This window comes from Panthera onca, chromosome B4 (assembly GCF_046562875.1).
Source record: "Panthera onca isolate mPanOnc1 chromosome B4, mPanOnc1 haplotype 2, whole genome shotgun sequence".
Classification (NCBI taxonomy): Eukaryota; Metazoa; Chordata; class Mammalia; order Carnivora; family Felidae; genus Panthera; species Panthera onca.
The window spans coordinates 107,017,473-107,035,427 of record NC_138345.1 but is presented as its reverse complement, the minus strand read 5'-3'; the positions used below and the strand labels follow the sequence as shown (position 1 = coordinate 107,035,427).

Genomic DNA, 17,955 nt, shown 5'->3' with positions numbered 1-17,955 from the left:
AAGTCCTTTAGAATTATACTATATAGAAGTTCAAATATTGTCTTTTATGAGATTTTCAAAATTAGTGCATTGTCTACTGTGACTATTAAAAATGTAATCTATTTTATTTGTCCTTGTTTCTGTAGGTGCATATCTTTTGCCGTATTTAATACTGCTTCTGGTAATAGGTATTCCCCTTTTTTTCCTGGAACTTTCTGTGGGTCAGAGAATTCGGCGAGGAAGCATTGGTGTATGGAATTACATAAGCCCTAAACTGGGTGGCATTGGATTTGCAAGTTGTGTAGTAAGTTTCCTGGTATGGTGTATGCCATATAATTTTTACAGGGTTTGTAATGGGACAGTTTTCATTTATATGAAATCTTTGTGTATTTCTATTCAACTCTTTAATCGTGTTTTTAAAAAACATCTTTGGAGTTTGCACTAATATGCAAACCAAGCTGTAAATATTAGTACAGTTCAACCTTGATAATGCCTGTTAAGACCTATAGGAGTCATCTTTTTAGAAAAGATGATGTGTTTCAAGTAAAAATGAAATGAGGATTTTTAAAATGTTGAATGGGGTTGTATGCATTTCATCTTGTTCAAAGGAAGGGGCATGAGAGATGTAATTACAATGTTTTGTTTTGCAGGTGTGCTTTTTTGTGGCTCTCTACTACAATGTCATCATTGGCTGGAGTTTGTTTTATTTTTCTCAGTCTTTTCAGCAACCTCTACCTTGGGATCAATGTCCTTTGGTGAAAAATGCTTCACACACTTGTAAGACATGTACCATGTACTGTTTTTGTATATAAAGATCATAAAGTTGCTAAAAGTGTGAGACTTTGAGATTTTTTTCCTTTTAAAATAATGTGGAAGGGGCACCTGGGAGGCTCAGTTGGTTGAGCGTCCAGCTTCGGCTCAGGTCATGGTCTCGCAGTTTGTGAGTTTGATCCCCACATCAGGCTCTGTGCTGACAGCTTGCTCAGAGCCTAGAGCCTGCTTCGGATTCTGTGTCTCCCCTCTCTCTCCCCCTCCCCCGCTCATGCTCTGTGTCTCTCTGTCTCTCAATAATAAATAAACGTTAAAAAAACTAAAGAAACTTCAACAAGGATACATGTCTGTGAATTTTGCACCATTGTGTTTTCCTTGTGAATGTAAATACTTCTCGAGAATAGTAGTACTTTTCTATGAAATGTTAAGAACTGATTTATAGGCTTACTGGAGAAAAAAATGCCTCATTCCTCTTTCTAGTCTGAAATGACTGTATTACCTTTCTTTCTACAGTCGTAGAGCCGGAATGTGAAAAAAGTTCTGCCACCACCTATTACTGGTATAGAGAAGCCCTGAATATTTCCAGTTCCATTTCTGAAAGTGGGGGCTTGAACTGGAAGATGACCGTCTGCTTGCTGGCCGCCTGGGTTGTAGTTTGCTTGGCTATGATCAAAGGCATTCAATCTTCTGGAAAAGTTAGTATATTAGAGCCCCTCCTGATTATGCTAATCACCACTCCTGCATGCCCTCCACGCACCCCTCAAGCTCTGCTATAAATGTCTGGGCAAACTACAAGTACCATGTCATTCTAGGAAATACAGATTGGCAAAAAGTGGTGCTTTTAAAAATGTGTTTAAAGAAAGACCATAAAAATGTGTTGGATAGTGAAATCTGAAGTTACGTAATCTCTCCTTATTTCATCAAAGATCTTTCCTGAAATTTGTGTCACTACTAAACAATCTTTACTTTTGCTATTCATTCACTTGACCCTCATGTTTTAGTTCACCGAAGATGGAGGTGAGACATAGATAACAGGAGAGCGAGTCATGAGGCTCAGGAGATGAGTGCCGCAGAGTGAGGGTGCAGCCCTGCTTTGTCCTGAAGCTGCAGAGAGGGGTCTGAGGCAGCTAGCAAGGGCCTAGGTGTGGGGCTCAGCTGGAGGAAGAATGATGGGGCAGGGAAGGGAGGTGCTGTAATGTGAGGCTTTGCAGGTCAGAGGGAGGAACTCACATTGTATTGCAGCTATATTAGAAATCCTGGGAATGTGTTAAGCAGGAATAAGATACCCTGAGTGGTAGCCTGAAAACTAGGAGAATATTACCAGTGGTGCAGGACTACTTCTGGGTGTTTGACTTTTGCACCTGGATGGATGGTTGGGCTATTTGTAGAGGCGGAGACGGGTGGGGACATCTGTGGGGAAAATTCAGAAGTTCTTTTCTGGACCTGAAAAGTTTTAGAGACCTGTTAGGCTTCTACATGGAGATGTCAAGGAAGCTGTAAATGTCTGGTTAGGACAATTGCTTTTCTATGGTTAAACATTTGCTTAACTTTAAACGTGAAAACTTGTGAAGCGGAAAGTACAACCTTGGCATTGCTAATTATTCAGTCTTGGGAGACTTAACAGGGGCCGCTCCTTACTCCAAAAGCTTTACAGACTTATAATGGGATTTTGATTAATGAAAAAATAAAGACTTTTTTGCTGTTTCTTTTACCTAAAACAATATAAGTAAGGATTTATTAGGGTGTCAGTGGCCATTAATTTCTCTTAAATCTTGCTTGTTTTGTGAACTATAAGAAATCAAGTTAACGATAACTATGGACTATTTTAAAGGAGTGTAAGTAAGAGAGTCCTTATTTCTCATTATATCTCAAATAGGATCTTAAGTTGCATTGCATTAAGACTAATAAGCCATTCTAATATGATGGCTATACAAGGTATTAATAGTATTATTAATCATGCTGTAAAAACAGACTGCCAAAGTATAGAAGAGGACATACAATCTTAACTATAGAAAGGACTGTAGATGTTAGTGTGTCTCACCTATATTTTTTTTTTCTTTGTAGATCATGTATTTTAGTTCTCTTTTCCCATATGTGGTACTTATATGCTTCCTAATCAGAGCACTCCTTTTAAATGGTTCAATTGATGGCATCCGCCACATGTTTACCCCTAAGGTATGTACTGCATTTCTATTCAAGGCTTATGATCATAAAAGCATTATGTCCATTGTTAAAATGTTCCCACAGTTAGACTTAAGGGACAATTGTTCTAACATATGTACATTAGCCTTTTAAATTATAGCTGTTATGTTAACCAGCCTAGAAAAAAACATGGCTTTTATGTATCTATAATTATATCCATCTATTTCCAATTTTATATGTCCCATTTTAGTTCTAGAGTAAGACTCGCTATGTGAACTTCAAAAATTCCTCTTTTATAGTAAATTAACTTCCAGTTTTTTACACTGAGACATTTTAGGACTTTTCCGTCTTTACTCTTCTTCCTTCTCTAAGTCAGTGGTTTTTAACCTTTTGTAATTGACTGCTTTGAAAAAACCGATAATAAGATCTTCTTACCAGAAAAACATAAGGAACATAATGATTTGCTTAATATCTAGAAGATTGACAGATTACCTAAAATCCATGAATGGGGGCTGAGGACGTTTCTGTGCTGTAAATCCTGTCTCGAGAAAATCAGTGTTCTTGTTTTGAGGTTTTGTACTTCCTAGAATAATACTTATAGTGGCAAGTTTGGGAAGTTTTCTGAATATACATTTCAGAAGAATTCTCATTAGGCTCCATAAAAGGCTCAGAACTTATGTTCTTTAATTCATGTTAGAGCTGAACCCAATGCTGGGCCCTTTGAATCTGTTTAATGAATCCTTGTGGATTAAATATATTGATTTGGCAGGAAACAAAAACAAGTTTTGAGATGTACATAATTTTAGTAATGAAGTTATACCTCACTATTAGTTTGCTAACACTTTTATTGGCAGACACTGAGTTACAAAAATACCGTTTCAAAATTAGTTCAGAAATTGGAAGTTATCTGAAGGGTGAATGTGCAGCCAGCATCATGCTGTGGGATTTGGGCAGAAATTAGCTTCCCTGGAATTCTTTGTCAGTCCTGGCAGCTGCCTTGATACTATGTAAAAGAGGCTGTGTTCTTTGGGTATCAGGTTCCCAAGCTGGAACCTGGAATTCATTCTCTAGTAGCAAAAATGCTGCCATTGATATCTGATTTTATTGACTAATTCAAAAGTCCTGGCTCCTCAGTGAGTAACTACTGAAGATTTATAGATTTCAGCTGTATTATAATTTAAATCGGCTTCAAATGGGCCATACTTAATATCTAAAAACATTTATAGTGTAATGTTAAAAAAAATAAAGCTTTTTGAGTTTAAAACAACAAACTTTGGTGTAAACTTCTGGAATATCACTTTTTATAAGTTGGCTATTGCTTGTGACATAATTCTGAATATTTGATTTAAATAAATATCTTAGAGTGTAAATAGTTTGATAGGACACCTTTACATGCCTCCATATTTAAAACTGTAGCATTATTAACATTTTAAACCAGGACTGGGGAATCACTATTAAAATATAGTTAATTCTTTCTTCAGTTCATTTTCCATTGACTGTGGATAGATGTGGGTGTGATAGTTACTCTGATAATGATAAATTGTCAATTACTTTTTAGTTTACATTGTTTGCCCAAGGGAGAAAGTAAGGACACAAGTAATCTGAATAATATCTTTAGTAAACAGGTATTGCCTGCCATCTAGTGGGAAGAGTAGAGATAGATTGTTAAGTGTGTTTTAGATCAGTATTCATGATAGAATAGTAATGTAGCAACAATCAATAAGCAATATGAATATTTTAGTGAAGTCTTCATAAATTATACATATGATCATGATTATGTTTCATGAGAATATTATATTTACATTGTATTTCAATAGTAATCACTAAAATTAATTGAACAATAAATCCTAATATTTGAGAAAATAGGCATTTTGGAATCTACTTGAGTTCGTATTTCAGCTCTGCTCCAGAACTGCTGTGTAACCTCAGGCAGATTCCTTAATCTTTCTATCATTCAGATAATAGTAGCAACAAATTTCATGAATTGTTCTGAAGATTAAATGAGATAATCCATATAAAGTGCTTATCAGTGTGCCTACCAGTACAGTCCATAGTTGTCCAAAATGATTGAGCACTTAGAGTGTGGTAGGTCAGGAATGTGACAGAGTGGTATATGCCTTGCTACCCCGTCTGCAGTTGAGGAAGCTGAAACTCAGAGAGAGCAGCCACTTACGGTAGATTGCACTGTTTTTAGATAATGAAATGGCAGAATCAGGATCTGAAACTGGAACTCATGTTCTTAGCCATGTTTGACATTGCTCCCAATGAGAACAATTTCACTGCAATGGTAAAAACATACAATACCAATTTAAACACTATTGTTACTGAAATCAAACTTAACTTTATTAACATCTGTGTCAGATATGGGTAATATTAATTGTTCCATTTGAAAGGTTTGATTGTTATATACAGTTATAATTGCCTAAGAAGTGAAGCTGGGTTACTTGAAATACATATTCAGCACAGGTTTAGAACTTTAAAACTTTGGATATGAAAGTGTCTTAGAGATGATATAGTTACACTTCTTCCATTTTCAGGCAACTGTTGAAATGAATCAACAATACATATAGGAACATGCAAAGTACAAATAGCTCTAACCAAGCTCATAATCTGCTTATTATCTGCTTTGACTATTAGACTTCCACCAGAAAACACAAAACGTAGGGTATTAGTTAAATAATTAGATTTTATTGATAAGTTATTTTACTTTGGAAAGAAAACAAAGGCATAAGTAAGAAATGATTGAAGATAGTTAATTTGAAATAGTCCTTTTGATTTATTTGTCTTAAAGATATTTAAAAATTCCCTTATGGGTAGAAAACCTCCACGTAAGTAAAATTTCCATCTACATGTTTGTGTGTAGTCTTTCTTCATATTTCTTGTTTCGTTACTAAGTGAAAAATTTATTATTTCTACTTACGAACAGATTATCACCCCAGTTTAAATAACCTTAAATATATCATAAGTATCATTATGATATATTTAAATAGTAGAACTGATTCCATGTAGAGCATTCTTAAATACTATTTTGCAGCTGACTTCTGTTATGTTTAATTTTAAACAGCTTGAAATGATGCTGGAGCCCAAGGTCTGGAGAGAAGCTGCCACCCAGGTGTTCTTTGCCTTAGGGCTGGGGTTTGGTGGCGTCATCGCCTTTTCAAGCTACAACAAAAGAGACAACAATTGCCACTTCGATGCTGTCCTGGTGTCCTTCATTAATTTTTTTACATCTGTCCTGGCAACATTGGTGGTGTTTGCAGTTCTGGGCTTCAAAGCAAATGTCATAAATGAGAAATGCATCGCAGAGTATGGATATTCATTTCCTTTAGCTTTTGATGGCATAAGCATATGAAAAGTATAACCTCCCAAGCCCATAAATGTTCATTAATACGTTTTTTCTGTTTTCCAGAAATTCGAAAATGATCGTAAAATTTTTGAGAATGGGCAACATTAGTCAGGATATTATTCCTCATCATATCAACCTGTCAACTGTTACTGCAGAAGATTATCATTTAGTTTATGACATCATTCAAAAAGTGAAAGAAGAAGAGTTTCCTGCTCTTCATCTCAATTCCTGTCAAATTGAAGATGAGCTAAATAAAGTTAGTAGGTTATATTTAGCAATACAATAGTCATCAATCATTTAATTAATGCATTATCCAGAAAACGTCTTTTAGGAAAATGACCTTTAAAATGCCTGTGGAAGATTATGCTGTTTCAAAACTGACATTTTTAATTTCAGAGAAGATATTTTCTTCTTTTTTTGTTTAAGTTTTTACTACCAGTTAACATGTGGAATTTAAGAAAGAAGACAAACAAATAAAGTGGGAAAAAACAAGAGAGAAATCAAAAGAACATACTTTCTTAAATCATGAAGGATTGCTTTACTTTAAAAAGCAATCCCATTGATTAAGCCATAATAATTTAAAATAAAATATAAACTTTCATCATAGAAAATGAAATTAGTCTGATACTTTTCCTGGTATCATATTTTAATACAAAATTTGAATTTTGACTATCATTTATATATTGCATAATTGCTTTGACACATGAATATTTGGCCATTTTAGTATTCATGTTTAACAAGTCCTGATTAAGTCCTTTTCTTCAGGCACTGTCGTTTATTTTAATAGACACGATATAGGTGAACATTAATAAATATCATTGTATTGGTTGTTGCCTTTTCCCTGTATTGCCAAAAAGGAAAATATAACAGAGAGCTTGGCTACTAATCCTTTGCCATAAGACAGTTAACCATACATGAGACTAAGCATAAAGAATCATGTGCAGGAAATTATGGAAGGAGCCATCATTTATATAAAAATCTTGAGTTCTGTAAAGAAAGATTTAATTACCAACTTACTTTTAAACGTTCTTTTTTTTTTAATTCTGGTATATTGTTTTTATGAGATAACACAATTGACTTTAAGTTTGGTTGAGACACAGTTTCTTAGGAGACAACAACACGATATCAGCCTATTTATTTCCAGTATTTCCAAACATTATTCAGTGTTCCCTCCTCTTTGTAACTGATATATATATATATATATATATATATATATATATATACATATATATATATAGCTATCTCTTAATATTATTTGGTACTAATGTCACTATTTTATATATATTTTACAGGCTGTTCAGGGGACTGGCTTAGCTTTTATTGCCTTTACGGAAGCAATGACACATTTCCCTGCATCTCCCTTCTGGTCAGTGATGTTCTTCCTCATGCTCGTCAATCTAGGGCTTGGCAGCATGTTTGGAACCATTGAAGGGATCATCACACCTGTTGTGGACACTTTCAAAGTGAGGAAAGAAATTCTTACTGGTGAGTTTTTATGCATTTGACTTGTCATTGAACTGATACAGGCCATTTTAGGAAAGTTTTTTATTCATTCCTATCTATTAATATGTATATTATTATTTGTTATTTATGTATTTATATACTATGGAAATTATAGATTTAACATAGGTTGAATTGATTGTTAATGATTACTTATTATATCACTCTTTATTAATAGTAATGTCACTACCATGAATTACTGGCATTAGAATAAAGTCATAGAATGTTTATGCATAACTTTGTAAATAAGACAAATATTCTTTTTTTAATGTTTATTATTTTTGAGAGAGAGAGAGAGAGAGAGTGCAAGCAGAGGAGGAGCAGAGAGAGGGGGAGACACAGAATCTGAACCAGGCTCCAGGAGCTGAGCTGTCAGCAAAAAGCTCCATGTGGGACTCGAACTCACGAACTGTGAGATCATGACCTGAACCGAAGTCGGACGCTTAACTGACTGAGCCACCCAGGTGCCCCAACAAGACAAATATTTTTAAAGGTTCAGATCTGATATTCCTTTTCCAAAAAATGCATAGTTGAAATTGATAAATCTAAATTCAGTTCTCATATAAAATAGCCCTTATGGCCTACTAGTAGTTAATACTTCTAAGTAAGAAAGATAATAAAACAGTTTACCAATATTTATAGTTATTCATAAGTCCAGTCTGCAAGCAGTTATTAAAATACCAGTTATGTACTGCATCATCCTTGCATTTGAAGAATGTAAAGGATATAAGAGAAATTAGAAAAGAGATACAGAGATACAGGAGAGCCTTGTCTCCAAAAATAATAGTACCGATAACTAAAACCAAGTTTGGGTAGATAAGACTTACACCAGGTAATATACTGATAGATAGCATAACAGTGATTTAACATGCTGTAAGAATAAGGAAGCAACAAAGGTCATCTAAATATATGATGGAACTATCAGTAAAAGTGATGGAAGTTAAATTGGAAAGGGGGAAGGTCTTCTGGGGTCAGAGGATAGCTTTAGTAATAGCTTTAGGTTAGCATATATAAATAGAGATAAAGAGAACTGTTAAGGAAGCCAGCCAGACCAGAATGCAGGAGCAGTGTTGTTAAGTGATGCAAACACAAATTGGGAAAAGAATACATATATGATATTGAATGCTGGGCAGTAGTATACAAGCTCCTCAAAGTTCAGTTTTTAGCTCTGAAAGATTTAGTAATGACTTACGTGTAAATAACTCTCAAGTATGTATCTTTATCACTTACTACTCTGCTAAGTTTGTGTATGTATATGTAAAGCAACTTCAGCAGTTTGTGAAATATTTATATCTAAATACCCTCAACTCAGCTGAACGTAAATGAGAAACTTCCTTATCTTCTCCCAAAAGGCAGTCTCTACTTCTGAAGTTTCTATTTCATTCAAGGCTATCAATATCCTGCCTGGTGTTCATGCTAAATAACGTTTTGCTGCTTTCGTCATCTTTGCCCTGTATCTAAACCCTTCTGTAGTAAGAGGGCTTGCACAATTAAGGGAAAAGCAACAGTGTAGAGGGAAAGCACACAAGGTAGTATTTGGTGATCCCACTAGAGGACCTGTTTGCTCAGAGCAAAGCGAATGTCCTCTCTTGCTCCATTACCTGTCCTTTGGGATCATACCTATACTTAAAGTCATATTTCGCCTTGAAGAAATGTTCCTCCATCACCTTTGCCAGGCATGTTTTTGTCTTCCCTGACAGTCCAGTAGGACTTAGATGAGTCAATTATTTATAATCTTTTCCTCTCACATCTCCAGCAAAACTTTTACCATCTATACGACCTACAATATGCTTTCTTCATATTTACCGTGTACTGTGGTGTAGGTAGGAGAGGGTGAAAGTGACACAGGCTGTGGTTCAAACCCTGCTACGTCATCCAGAGACTTTGAGTACAGAATAGTACGGCAAGCATTTAACTATTTCAGTGTGTGACAGACTCCAAACAAATGTTACTTTTCCTTCTCTACATTATATGTTTATATATAATACTCATTTCCATATGGTGTAATTCATACCACTAGCATAGTGCTTAAGAGATAGAGGTAATGACTTCATTTAATTCATACTTACTGGGATTGTTAGAGAACCCTCATCTGATTGAACCCAAGGATGTCTGTTTTCTCCCCTCCCAAACTGCCATTACCTGCTCAATTATTTGCACTCACCTCTGCTAAAAGGTGGTTGAGAAGTACAACATAGTCATCTTTTACTTTTGACAGGTCCTTTGCTGAGTGTGTGAGAGAATAGTCTAATGAAAATATGGGAATATTATATAGATTCCAGAAATCTAAGTTTTTTTAGAAAATTTTATAAATTTTTTTTTTTATTATTGTTTACTTAAGACAGAGAGAGAGAGAGAGCAAACTGGGGAGAGACAGAGAAAGGGAGAGAGAATCCCAAGCAGGCTCCACACTGCCAGCATGGAGTCCAGTTCGGGGCTCAAACTTGCAAACCGTGAGATCATGACCTGAGCCAAAATCCAGAGTCCAATGCTTAACCGACTGAGCCACCCAGGCACCCCTCTCTAAGTTTTTATATTAACTGTAGGTGCTCAGAAGTTTTTGCCTCTTTCTTAGATACTACTCCAGAAACTCCTTTTCTAAGGTTCTTCTCTGTTACTTGGATAATGAGATTGCCCAACCCTGTCATAATTGTATTCTCAACTTATCTATTCATGCAATATCAAGATAGAGATTTGCGTTGGTGCTCAGGCAAGATCTCATTATTAATTTAAGACTTCCACAGAGCTTCCAAAACTATAAAACATTATTAAAAGCAGAAAAGACCTATGAACATTTGCTGCCTGAAAAGGTCACTATGTTATTTTTTTATATATAATTTTTTTTAACATTTATTTTTGAGAGACAGAGAGAGACAGAGCATGAGTGGGGGAGGAGCAGAGAGCGAGGGAGACACTGTATCTGAAGCAGGCTCCAGGCTCTGAGCTGTCAGCACAGAGCCTGACACGGGTCTCAAACTCATGAACCCTGAGATCATGACCTGAACTGAAGCAGGACGCTTAACCGACTGAGCTACCCAGGAGCCCCTGAAAAGGTCACTTTGTTATTAATAAAGAGAAGTATATTACAGAGATTTATGCTTTTATAATTTTTTTTTTTCAACGTTTTTTAATTTTTTATTTTTGGGACAGAGAGAGACAGAGCATGAACGGGGAGGGGCAGAGAGAGAGGGAGATACAGAATTGGAAACAGGCTCCAGGCTCCGAGCCATCAGCCCAGAGCCTGACGCGGGGCTCGAACTCGCGGACCGCGAGATCGTGACCTGGCTGAAGTCGGACGCTTAACCGACTGCGCCACCCAGGCGCCCCTATGCTTTTAAAATCTTCTCAGTTTTTCTGTCTTTTTTATTTGTGCTTGTAAGTAAGTTTCTGCAGAGTCAGGGCAATGAATTGAGTCTTACCATGGATTCCTATTAAATCTGGGCGTAGCTCCAGCTAACTAACTCCCAATGTATTATATTCCATAGTATCAAGAAAGGTGTTGCCTGTTTATATGATTGACAAGTTATAAAAGTGAAAACAAAACTGTTTGAACATGGTAATTCATAATTAAATTTAAAAGATGCCTGTGAATAAAAGCTTAATTTTTTTCATCTATTTCTTTTGTACAGTTATCTGTTGTCTTCTGGCATTTTGTATTGGCCTGATATTTGTGCAACGTTCTGGAAATTACTTCGTTACAATGTTTGATGATTATTCTGCTACACTGCCTCTGCTAATTGTAGTCATTTTGGAGAATATTGCTGTATCCTTTGTTTATGGCATAGATAAGTAAGTATCTGTGCATTCATTTTTCATCTCTATTTTGGAAAGACCAATCATCAATACCTATTTCATTTAGAAGAGGAGGGGAATGATTAGAGGGGAAAATTCTTTGCAACAACATCAGATCTTTTGCAGGCTCTTTTTTCATTCAATCCCTTGAATACAGTATATTCCCCTATTAGGTGATTAGATAGAATTGTGTAGATAGTAATATAATCTAGGATTCCGGAGCTTTGATTTAATTCTAGTTATCAAATAGTAACTTCCAAGATTAATGAGTAATGGCTATGGTCCAAGAACCAACAAGTTTAAGTTGTTTGAAGTTATTATTGTTGTCCACATTTCACATTTCTCAGGCTTATGAGACGCCAAGTGACTGACTCATCACACACCTGGACAGAAGCACATCTGGGATTCATAGCTATTTCTGCTTAACTTTAAATCCTATCTTCCTAATTACTTCCTAATTACCTCTAAATTATATACCTGCTTAATGCCAAAAGTATATATACTTGGCATGAAATGAGGCATTAGAGTAATTGCAGAAGAAAAGGGTTACTAGAGGCTTTGTACAGTATTTTTTAAAGTTGTTGCCTCTAGTTAACATATATGGACTAAGGCACTAAGATCATTAGGTTATTGGAAGTATATGTAAAGTAAGAATGAGTGTGTTGCATGAAGACCAGAGTCCTCTCAAACAACGTTGAGAATATTATCAGTATTGAAGGAGTTTTGTGACAAAGGTTGGAAAATATTTTTTTTATTGTCAAAAGCTCCAGGCAAGCATGGGGAGGGACTTTTAGTAGTCATGTACTATATAGCGATAGTAGTAATAGCTGTCTAACATGCATTAAAATCTGAATCCTCATAAAAATACCCTGTAGTAACTAATATCCATATTACAAATGGAAAATTGGCCTTATTTATACAGGAGAACACAGTATGTTGGTTATAGAGCCAGGACTTTAATTTAGACCTTAATTTTAAAACTAGGTATCTCTACCAAGCTACCCTCAACTCCTAACTTGCATTGTGTTGGCATTTGATATTATTATTGCACTGATCTGTGGATCAATTAAGATCATAATGTAGATTTCCATTTACACAGTATGTCATTTACAATAGGCATAGTACAAAATATCTCATTTTAGTAGTGTCCCTAAATAATAATGGTTAACAACAGAAGGAGAAATGATACTCCTAGTAATAGTAGTTATTAAACTTGTGTCTACGAAATTCCTACTGTATGTGAGGCAGTGTGCTCTGCACGCATTGCCTATGAGGCTAACAATAACTTCACGATAGAAATTCTGTTTTTTTTAAATGCCGAAAAAAAAATGCTCTGCCATCTTTTAGTGTGTATCTTAGTGTATGAAAACGCGGGAAAATTCACTTCACTTGATTGTGGTGTAAAATGTTAGGAAAAAAAAATTTTTTTTTTTTTTAAAGAGGTAAGGAGGAGAATAAATCCCTGCAGACAACAAAAATACACAAGCAAAATAGATGGAAAACTAACCATATTTCAAAATGAGTTGAAATAAATTGTTTTAAGTGATAGAAGCTACAAAATATTTTAAAAATAAAGAATATGACAATTAGAGAAAAGGGAGATTTGAAAACAAGGTGCTAGAACTCAGGAAATAATTGCGAATAATAACAATAAAAAAACACTTCCAAAGTGATGATCAAATTAAAATGAACACAAGAACAATAAGCACAGTGACTAGTTCCACAAGAATTAGAAGCCAGAAAGGAGTAAATGTTTATTTTTTTAAGCAACAAGAAATAACAAAGGAGCAAAGGGAAGGAATAGAGACAGGAGTTATACAAAGATGACTCACCATGTGTACAATGAAGTCCTCTAAATGCAGTAGCTGGAACTTATCAAACTCTGTAATTCAAGAAACTTGCCTGAAATAAGTGACAACTTGAATGTTGAAAAGGCACATGATATACTTGGAAAAATGCCCATAATAGCCAACACTAGGACGTAGTCTAGGCTATTACTTCAAGACAAAAGAAAAAACAAAAAAACCCCACAAAGATAGAAAGAAGGGAAAAAAAAAAGGGCTATCCAAGCAAAAACAATAAAGAAACAAAACGATCATACTTAACCTGGCTGGGGAGATACCATGATCATGAAGGTTGTTTTCCCAGGGAGAGGCTTAGCGCACTCTGGATGCACTGACCGCTGTGATTTCCCCAAACGTGGGAAACTCAACTGCATAATTTGTAGTAGCAGGGGACTGTGTTCACACTTTCTCACTTAAAACAAACAAATAAACAAAACAATCAAAATTATGTATAAGAGAAAAATCAACAAACTTTTTTGTAACAATATTATATAGTTAAGAAATATTTACAGTTCTCAAGGAAAGAAAACATAAGCCAAAGATTTTAAATCCTGCAAAACTCACATTCAAGTGTAGTGACCACAGACAGTTGTGAACTTAACAAGAAATTGGGGAATATAGCTACTATGATCTCTCCTTGAAGAATCTAATAGAGAACTATCTTTACAAAATCAAAAAGTCTGCAGAAACATTGCTACAAGGACTGGTGGGTGGGCAGTAAATATCTCTAGATAAATACTAGGGGATATGGACTAGTATGTAATGATTATATGCTTTGACAATGGTAACATCATTTACCTAAAAGGGTGAACTTTATTTCATGTAAGTGATACCACAACAACCTTACTTAAAACAACATAAGCCTGATCATTACTAGGTCTAAGTGCTAATATACAGGAAACAGGAGGATCAAGTGTAGTTGTGAAGCAACACTTGGGGATGTGATCAGAAAAATCCAGACTGTAGGAGTACTATGAGATAAAGTGCCTAGCTGATCTAACAAATAATTGGAAGAAACAAAAAAGAGAAGTAGGAGGAACCTAGAGATGAAAAATGGACTTGAGAAATACATCAGTCAGTCACAGTGTGTGGACCTTCTTTCAATTCAAATAAACAGACTATGAAAAGAAGTGAAAGTTTAGATTATATAAAGACTGACTGAATATTGAATGATACTAATTTATTATTGCTAAGTAAAAAAAGAGACTAGGAATTTTTAATGTATTGCAAATATTGTGTTTATAGAGTAGAAAGTCACCAGTAGGAGACTTTTCAGTAATTGGTTTAAGAAGGCTTTTGCTAAATGAAAATCACAGTACTTAACTGGTTCCATTTTACTTTATAAATGTTCTTAATTTGTAAGTAATCTTCCAATATGATTTTTTGATTCAGTATAAAATGTCATAGGGTATCATCGATGAAACCTCTGTCAAACTATTGATAATGCACATTTTTAAGGCATAGAAATAATTACCTGAGGCATAATTAAATACTTTCTTTTTATTTAGGTTTATGGAAGACCTGAAAGATATGCTGGGCTTTGCTCCCAACAGATATTACTACTATATGTGGAAATATATTTCTCCTCTAATGCTATTATCACTGCTAATAGCTAGTGTTGTGAATATGGGATTAAGTCCTCCTGGCTATAACGCATGGATTGAAGATAAGGTAAAATACAAAATAAGGAAGCTATGAAAAATATACATAAAATATTATTTTAGGGGTTTTTGTCTTTTGCTTTCTTCACAGTATATTTTGCTGTTTAATAAATGGTGTTGTTTTTATGCAGGGATCTTGAGATTTATATTTTGTTTGACCCCAAACATGTATGATTTTGCTGTACATTGTAGTTTGTTTTTTGTTTTTTTTTTAATACATAAGAAACACTGATTTGGTCCTCATTAAAGTAACTGTATTTATGTCACCACAGATGAACCAATAATTATGGGGCCTTTGACTCTAGAAAACATATTGCCTAAACCACCAGGAATATTTTTTCCTACATAAATTTATTAAATCATATCCCAGATACTATATAATAAGAGAATATGCAGTGGCCGTGTACACATAATTTAAGTAAATACTGAAGGAAAGTTTTGTTATAATTGCTTTATATTAGCAGACTATTTCAATTTCTGTTTTCAAGGTGCAAATAAGCCACATAATAATAAAGGTACATATTAGCTGTTATAAAACCAAAATCCTTATTTTTCAGAGATATTTCTGACCTTTAACTCTTCTATTGTCAGTAATTATATAACAACAATTAAATTCATGACTGGGGCATAAACAAGTCTGTTAACTCTTACAAAAATCTTGGGGCCAAAATATAGATTTTTAGGGGTGCCTGGGTGGCTTGGTCGGTTAAGTGTCTGACTCTTGATTTCGGCTTATGTCATAGTCTCACGGTTGTGAGATCCAGCCCCGTGTTGGGTTCCACGGTGAGCGTGGAGCCTGATTGGGCTTCTCTCTCTCCTTCTCTCTCTGCCCCTCCTCTGCTCGTGCTTTCCCTCTCTCAAAATAAATAAATAAACTTTTAAAAAGAAAAAAAAAACCCACAAAATTTAGATTTTCAGTTTTTAGAAAGACAGGTGGCACATGTAACATGTAACTATCCCCAAACTTAATGACCAACAACAATGCTGATTTATTATTTCTCAGGGTTCTGCAGTTGAGCCGGGCAATTCTTCTTTAGGTTTTTCCTGAGCTAACTCATACAGTTGATTAAACTTGGAGGGTTGGTCTCTGTCCATGTAATCTTTCATTCTTGGCTTCTTCCTAGCATTATTGACTGAGGACAGCATTCTAAGAAACAGAGGCAGAAACTGCAAGGCTTGTAATGCCTAGCCTTGAAAGCTGATTGATGTCACTTTTGTTGGTCAAAGCACATCCGAAGACTCTGCTTACAAACCCAAGATAAATACAGGTGTTTTTTTTTTCCACATACTTTTAGAGCAAGATAACCAATAATGGGTTTTTTGACTTTAACAGGCATCTGAAGAATTTCTGAGCTATCCAACCTGGGGAATGGTTGTCTGTATCTTGCTGATGGTCCTGGCAATACTCCCTGTCCCAGCTGTCTTTGTCATTCGTCGCTGCAACCTGATAGACAATAGCTCTGGCAATTTAGCATCTGTGACCTATAAGAGAGGAAGGGTCCTGAAAGAGCCTGTAAACTTAGAGGGAGATGATGCAAGCCTCATTCATGGAAAGATACCCAGCGAGATGTCATCTCCAAATTTTGGTAAAAATATTTATCGAAAACAGAGTGGATCACCAACTCTGGATACTGCTCCCAATGGACGATATGGAATAGGGTACTTAATGGCAGATATGCCGGATATGCCAGAATCCGACTTGTAGCCAGGGGGAAAATGTCAGCGGGTTCTATTTGGTTCATTTGTATGAATGAACATGGGCTCTACTAAGAGAAGCATTGGGCTTCACTTATCAGAGGGTGATCTCAGGTGTTCCTTGGCTGTGATCTTTAATCCTAAGTACATGTAAATTCAACTAGAGCATTCCTTCAGATTCTTTGGTTTACATTTGCGCAGAAAGAGTTACAGATAAAGCTTATAGTGACTGAGGTCCATGTGTGTCAGAATTTTTAAAGATACTTTTGGTGTTTTTTCAAGCATTTCTATCTCAAAAAAAAAAAAAAAAAACAGGTGTTACCTCAGTTTGTAATGATTTCTGGTTTAATAGTATTGGCAATTCAAAAATGGTATAATTTAAAATGTATAAGTTTGCCTTCAGGGTAAATCCCAGTATTACAAAAACATTTCTGTAAGTTGGTGCCTCTAAGCACATTTCCATGAACATATTGTGTAGATAGGCTGTACTTATTTTGGTAGCATTGATACCTTCTTAGACAATTAACTGAAGAAGACTGCAAATATTTTCTTATGTAATAGCTGTATAGAGCAATAGTATCAAAGAATAAGAAGGCACTAATGCTGGATGACAGTTTAGATTCAGAGGTGACTGGGGATCATGTGCTCGATGGCTGTATATTTTGTGTAAAATATATGTGTGAAAGTGATCTAAGAATGAGTCACTCAGCGCTCTCAAGAATTATGCAGATTCTGCATTTTCCTATGCCGTGTGCCTAAAAACCTACTTGATATTTATTGTGGTTTCAAGATTACTCATAGTATATTTATATATACTTGCAATGTATATATGTATATTAGTACTCTAAGTACTGATTTGAAAACTTGAAGCAAGATGGCATTTTATTTCATATCTTTCTGTTTTGCTTCTGTTTTATGCAAATATAAATCCTTTTTTAAGTGATTGTTAAGATTGTATGGCATTACATTTTAAGCTACAAATAAATGAAGTTAAAAATGATGTTTGTTTTCCACATTGATTTTTCTTGTATCACCTATACTGGATTATCTTGCATTTCAGTCAGGATTTAGGCATTTCATAATAAGTAATCATCACATTCCAAGAGGGATTAATAAATTGATTAATACAGCTACCACCACTTTAGAGACTAGGGAGAAATAGAATGCTATGGTTAAACGGTGTTCTGATGCAGTCTCACAATTCTTGAAAAAGTAGTCTCCTAGG

General features: G+C 35.1%; 1 protein-coding gene and 1 non-coding gene across 3 annotated transcripts in view; both read left to right on the top strand.

The window, feature by feature from the left end:
* Positions 1-17,730, top strand: part of SLC6A15 (solute carrier family 6 member 15) — a 39,081-nt gene extending 21,351 nt beyond the window's left edge. For both annotated transcript variants that reach the window (XM_060656856.3, XM_060656857.3), the window contains exons 3-12: positions 126-283; positions 630-756; positions 1,264-1,445; positions 2,815-2,925; positions 5,957-6,198; positions 6,302-6,494; positions 7,531-7,723; positions 11,368-11,527; positions 14,883-15,045; positions 16,369-17,730. In XM_060656856.3, the coding sequence (XP_060512839.1) occupies positions 126-283; positions 630-756; positions 1,264-1,445; positions 2,815-2,925; positions 5,957-6,198; positions 6,302-6,494; positions 7,531-7,723; positions 11,368-11,527; positions 14,883-15,045; positions 16,369-16,740 (1,901 nt within the window). In that variant the 3' untranslated portion in view covers positions 16,741-17,730. The remainder of the gene's footprint in view (positions 1-125; positions 284-629; positions 757-1,263; positions 1,446-2,814; positions 2,926-5,956; positions 6,199-6,301; positions 6,495-7,530; positions 7,724-11,367; positions 11,528-14,882; positions 15,046-16,368) is intronic.
* LOC132660511 (U1 spliceosomal RNA) lies at positions 13,628-13,788 on the top strand. Its single transcript, XR_009601849.3, has one exon. It is a non-coding gene; the product is annotated as a U1 spliceosomal RNA (small nuclear RNA).
* Positions 17,731-17,955: the final 225 nt, after the last annotated feature.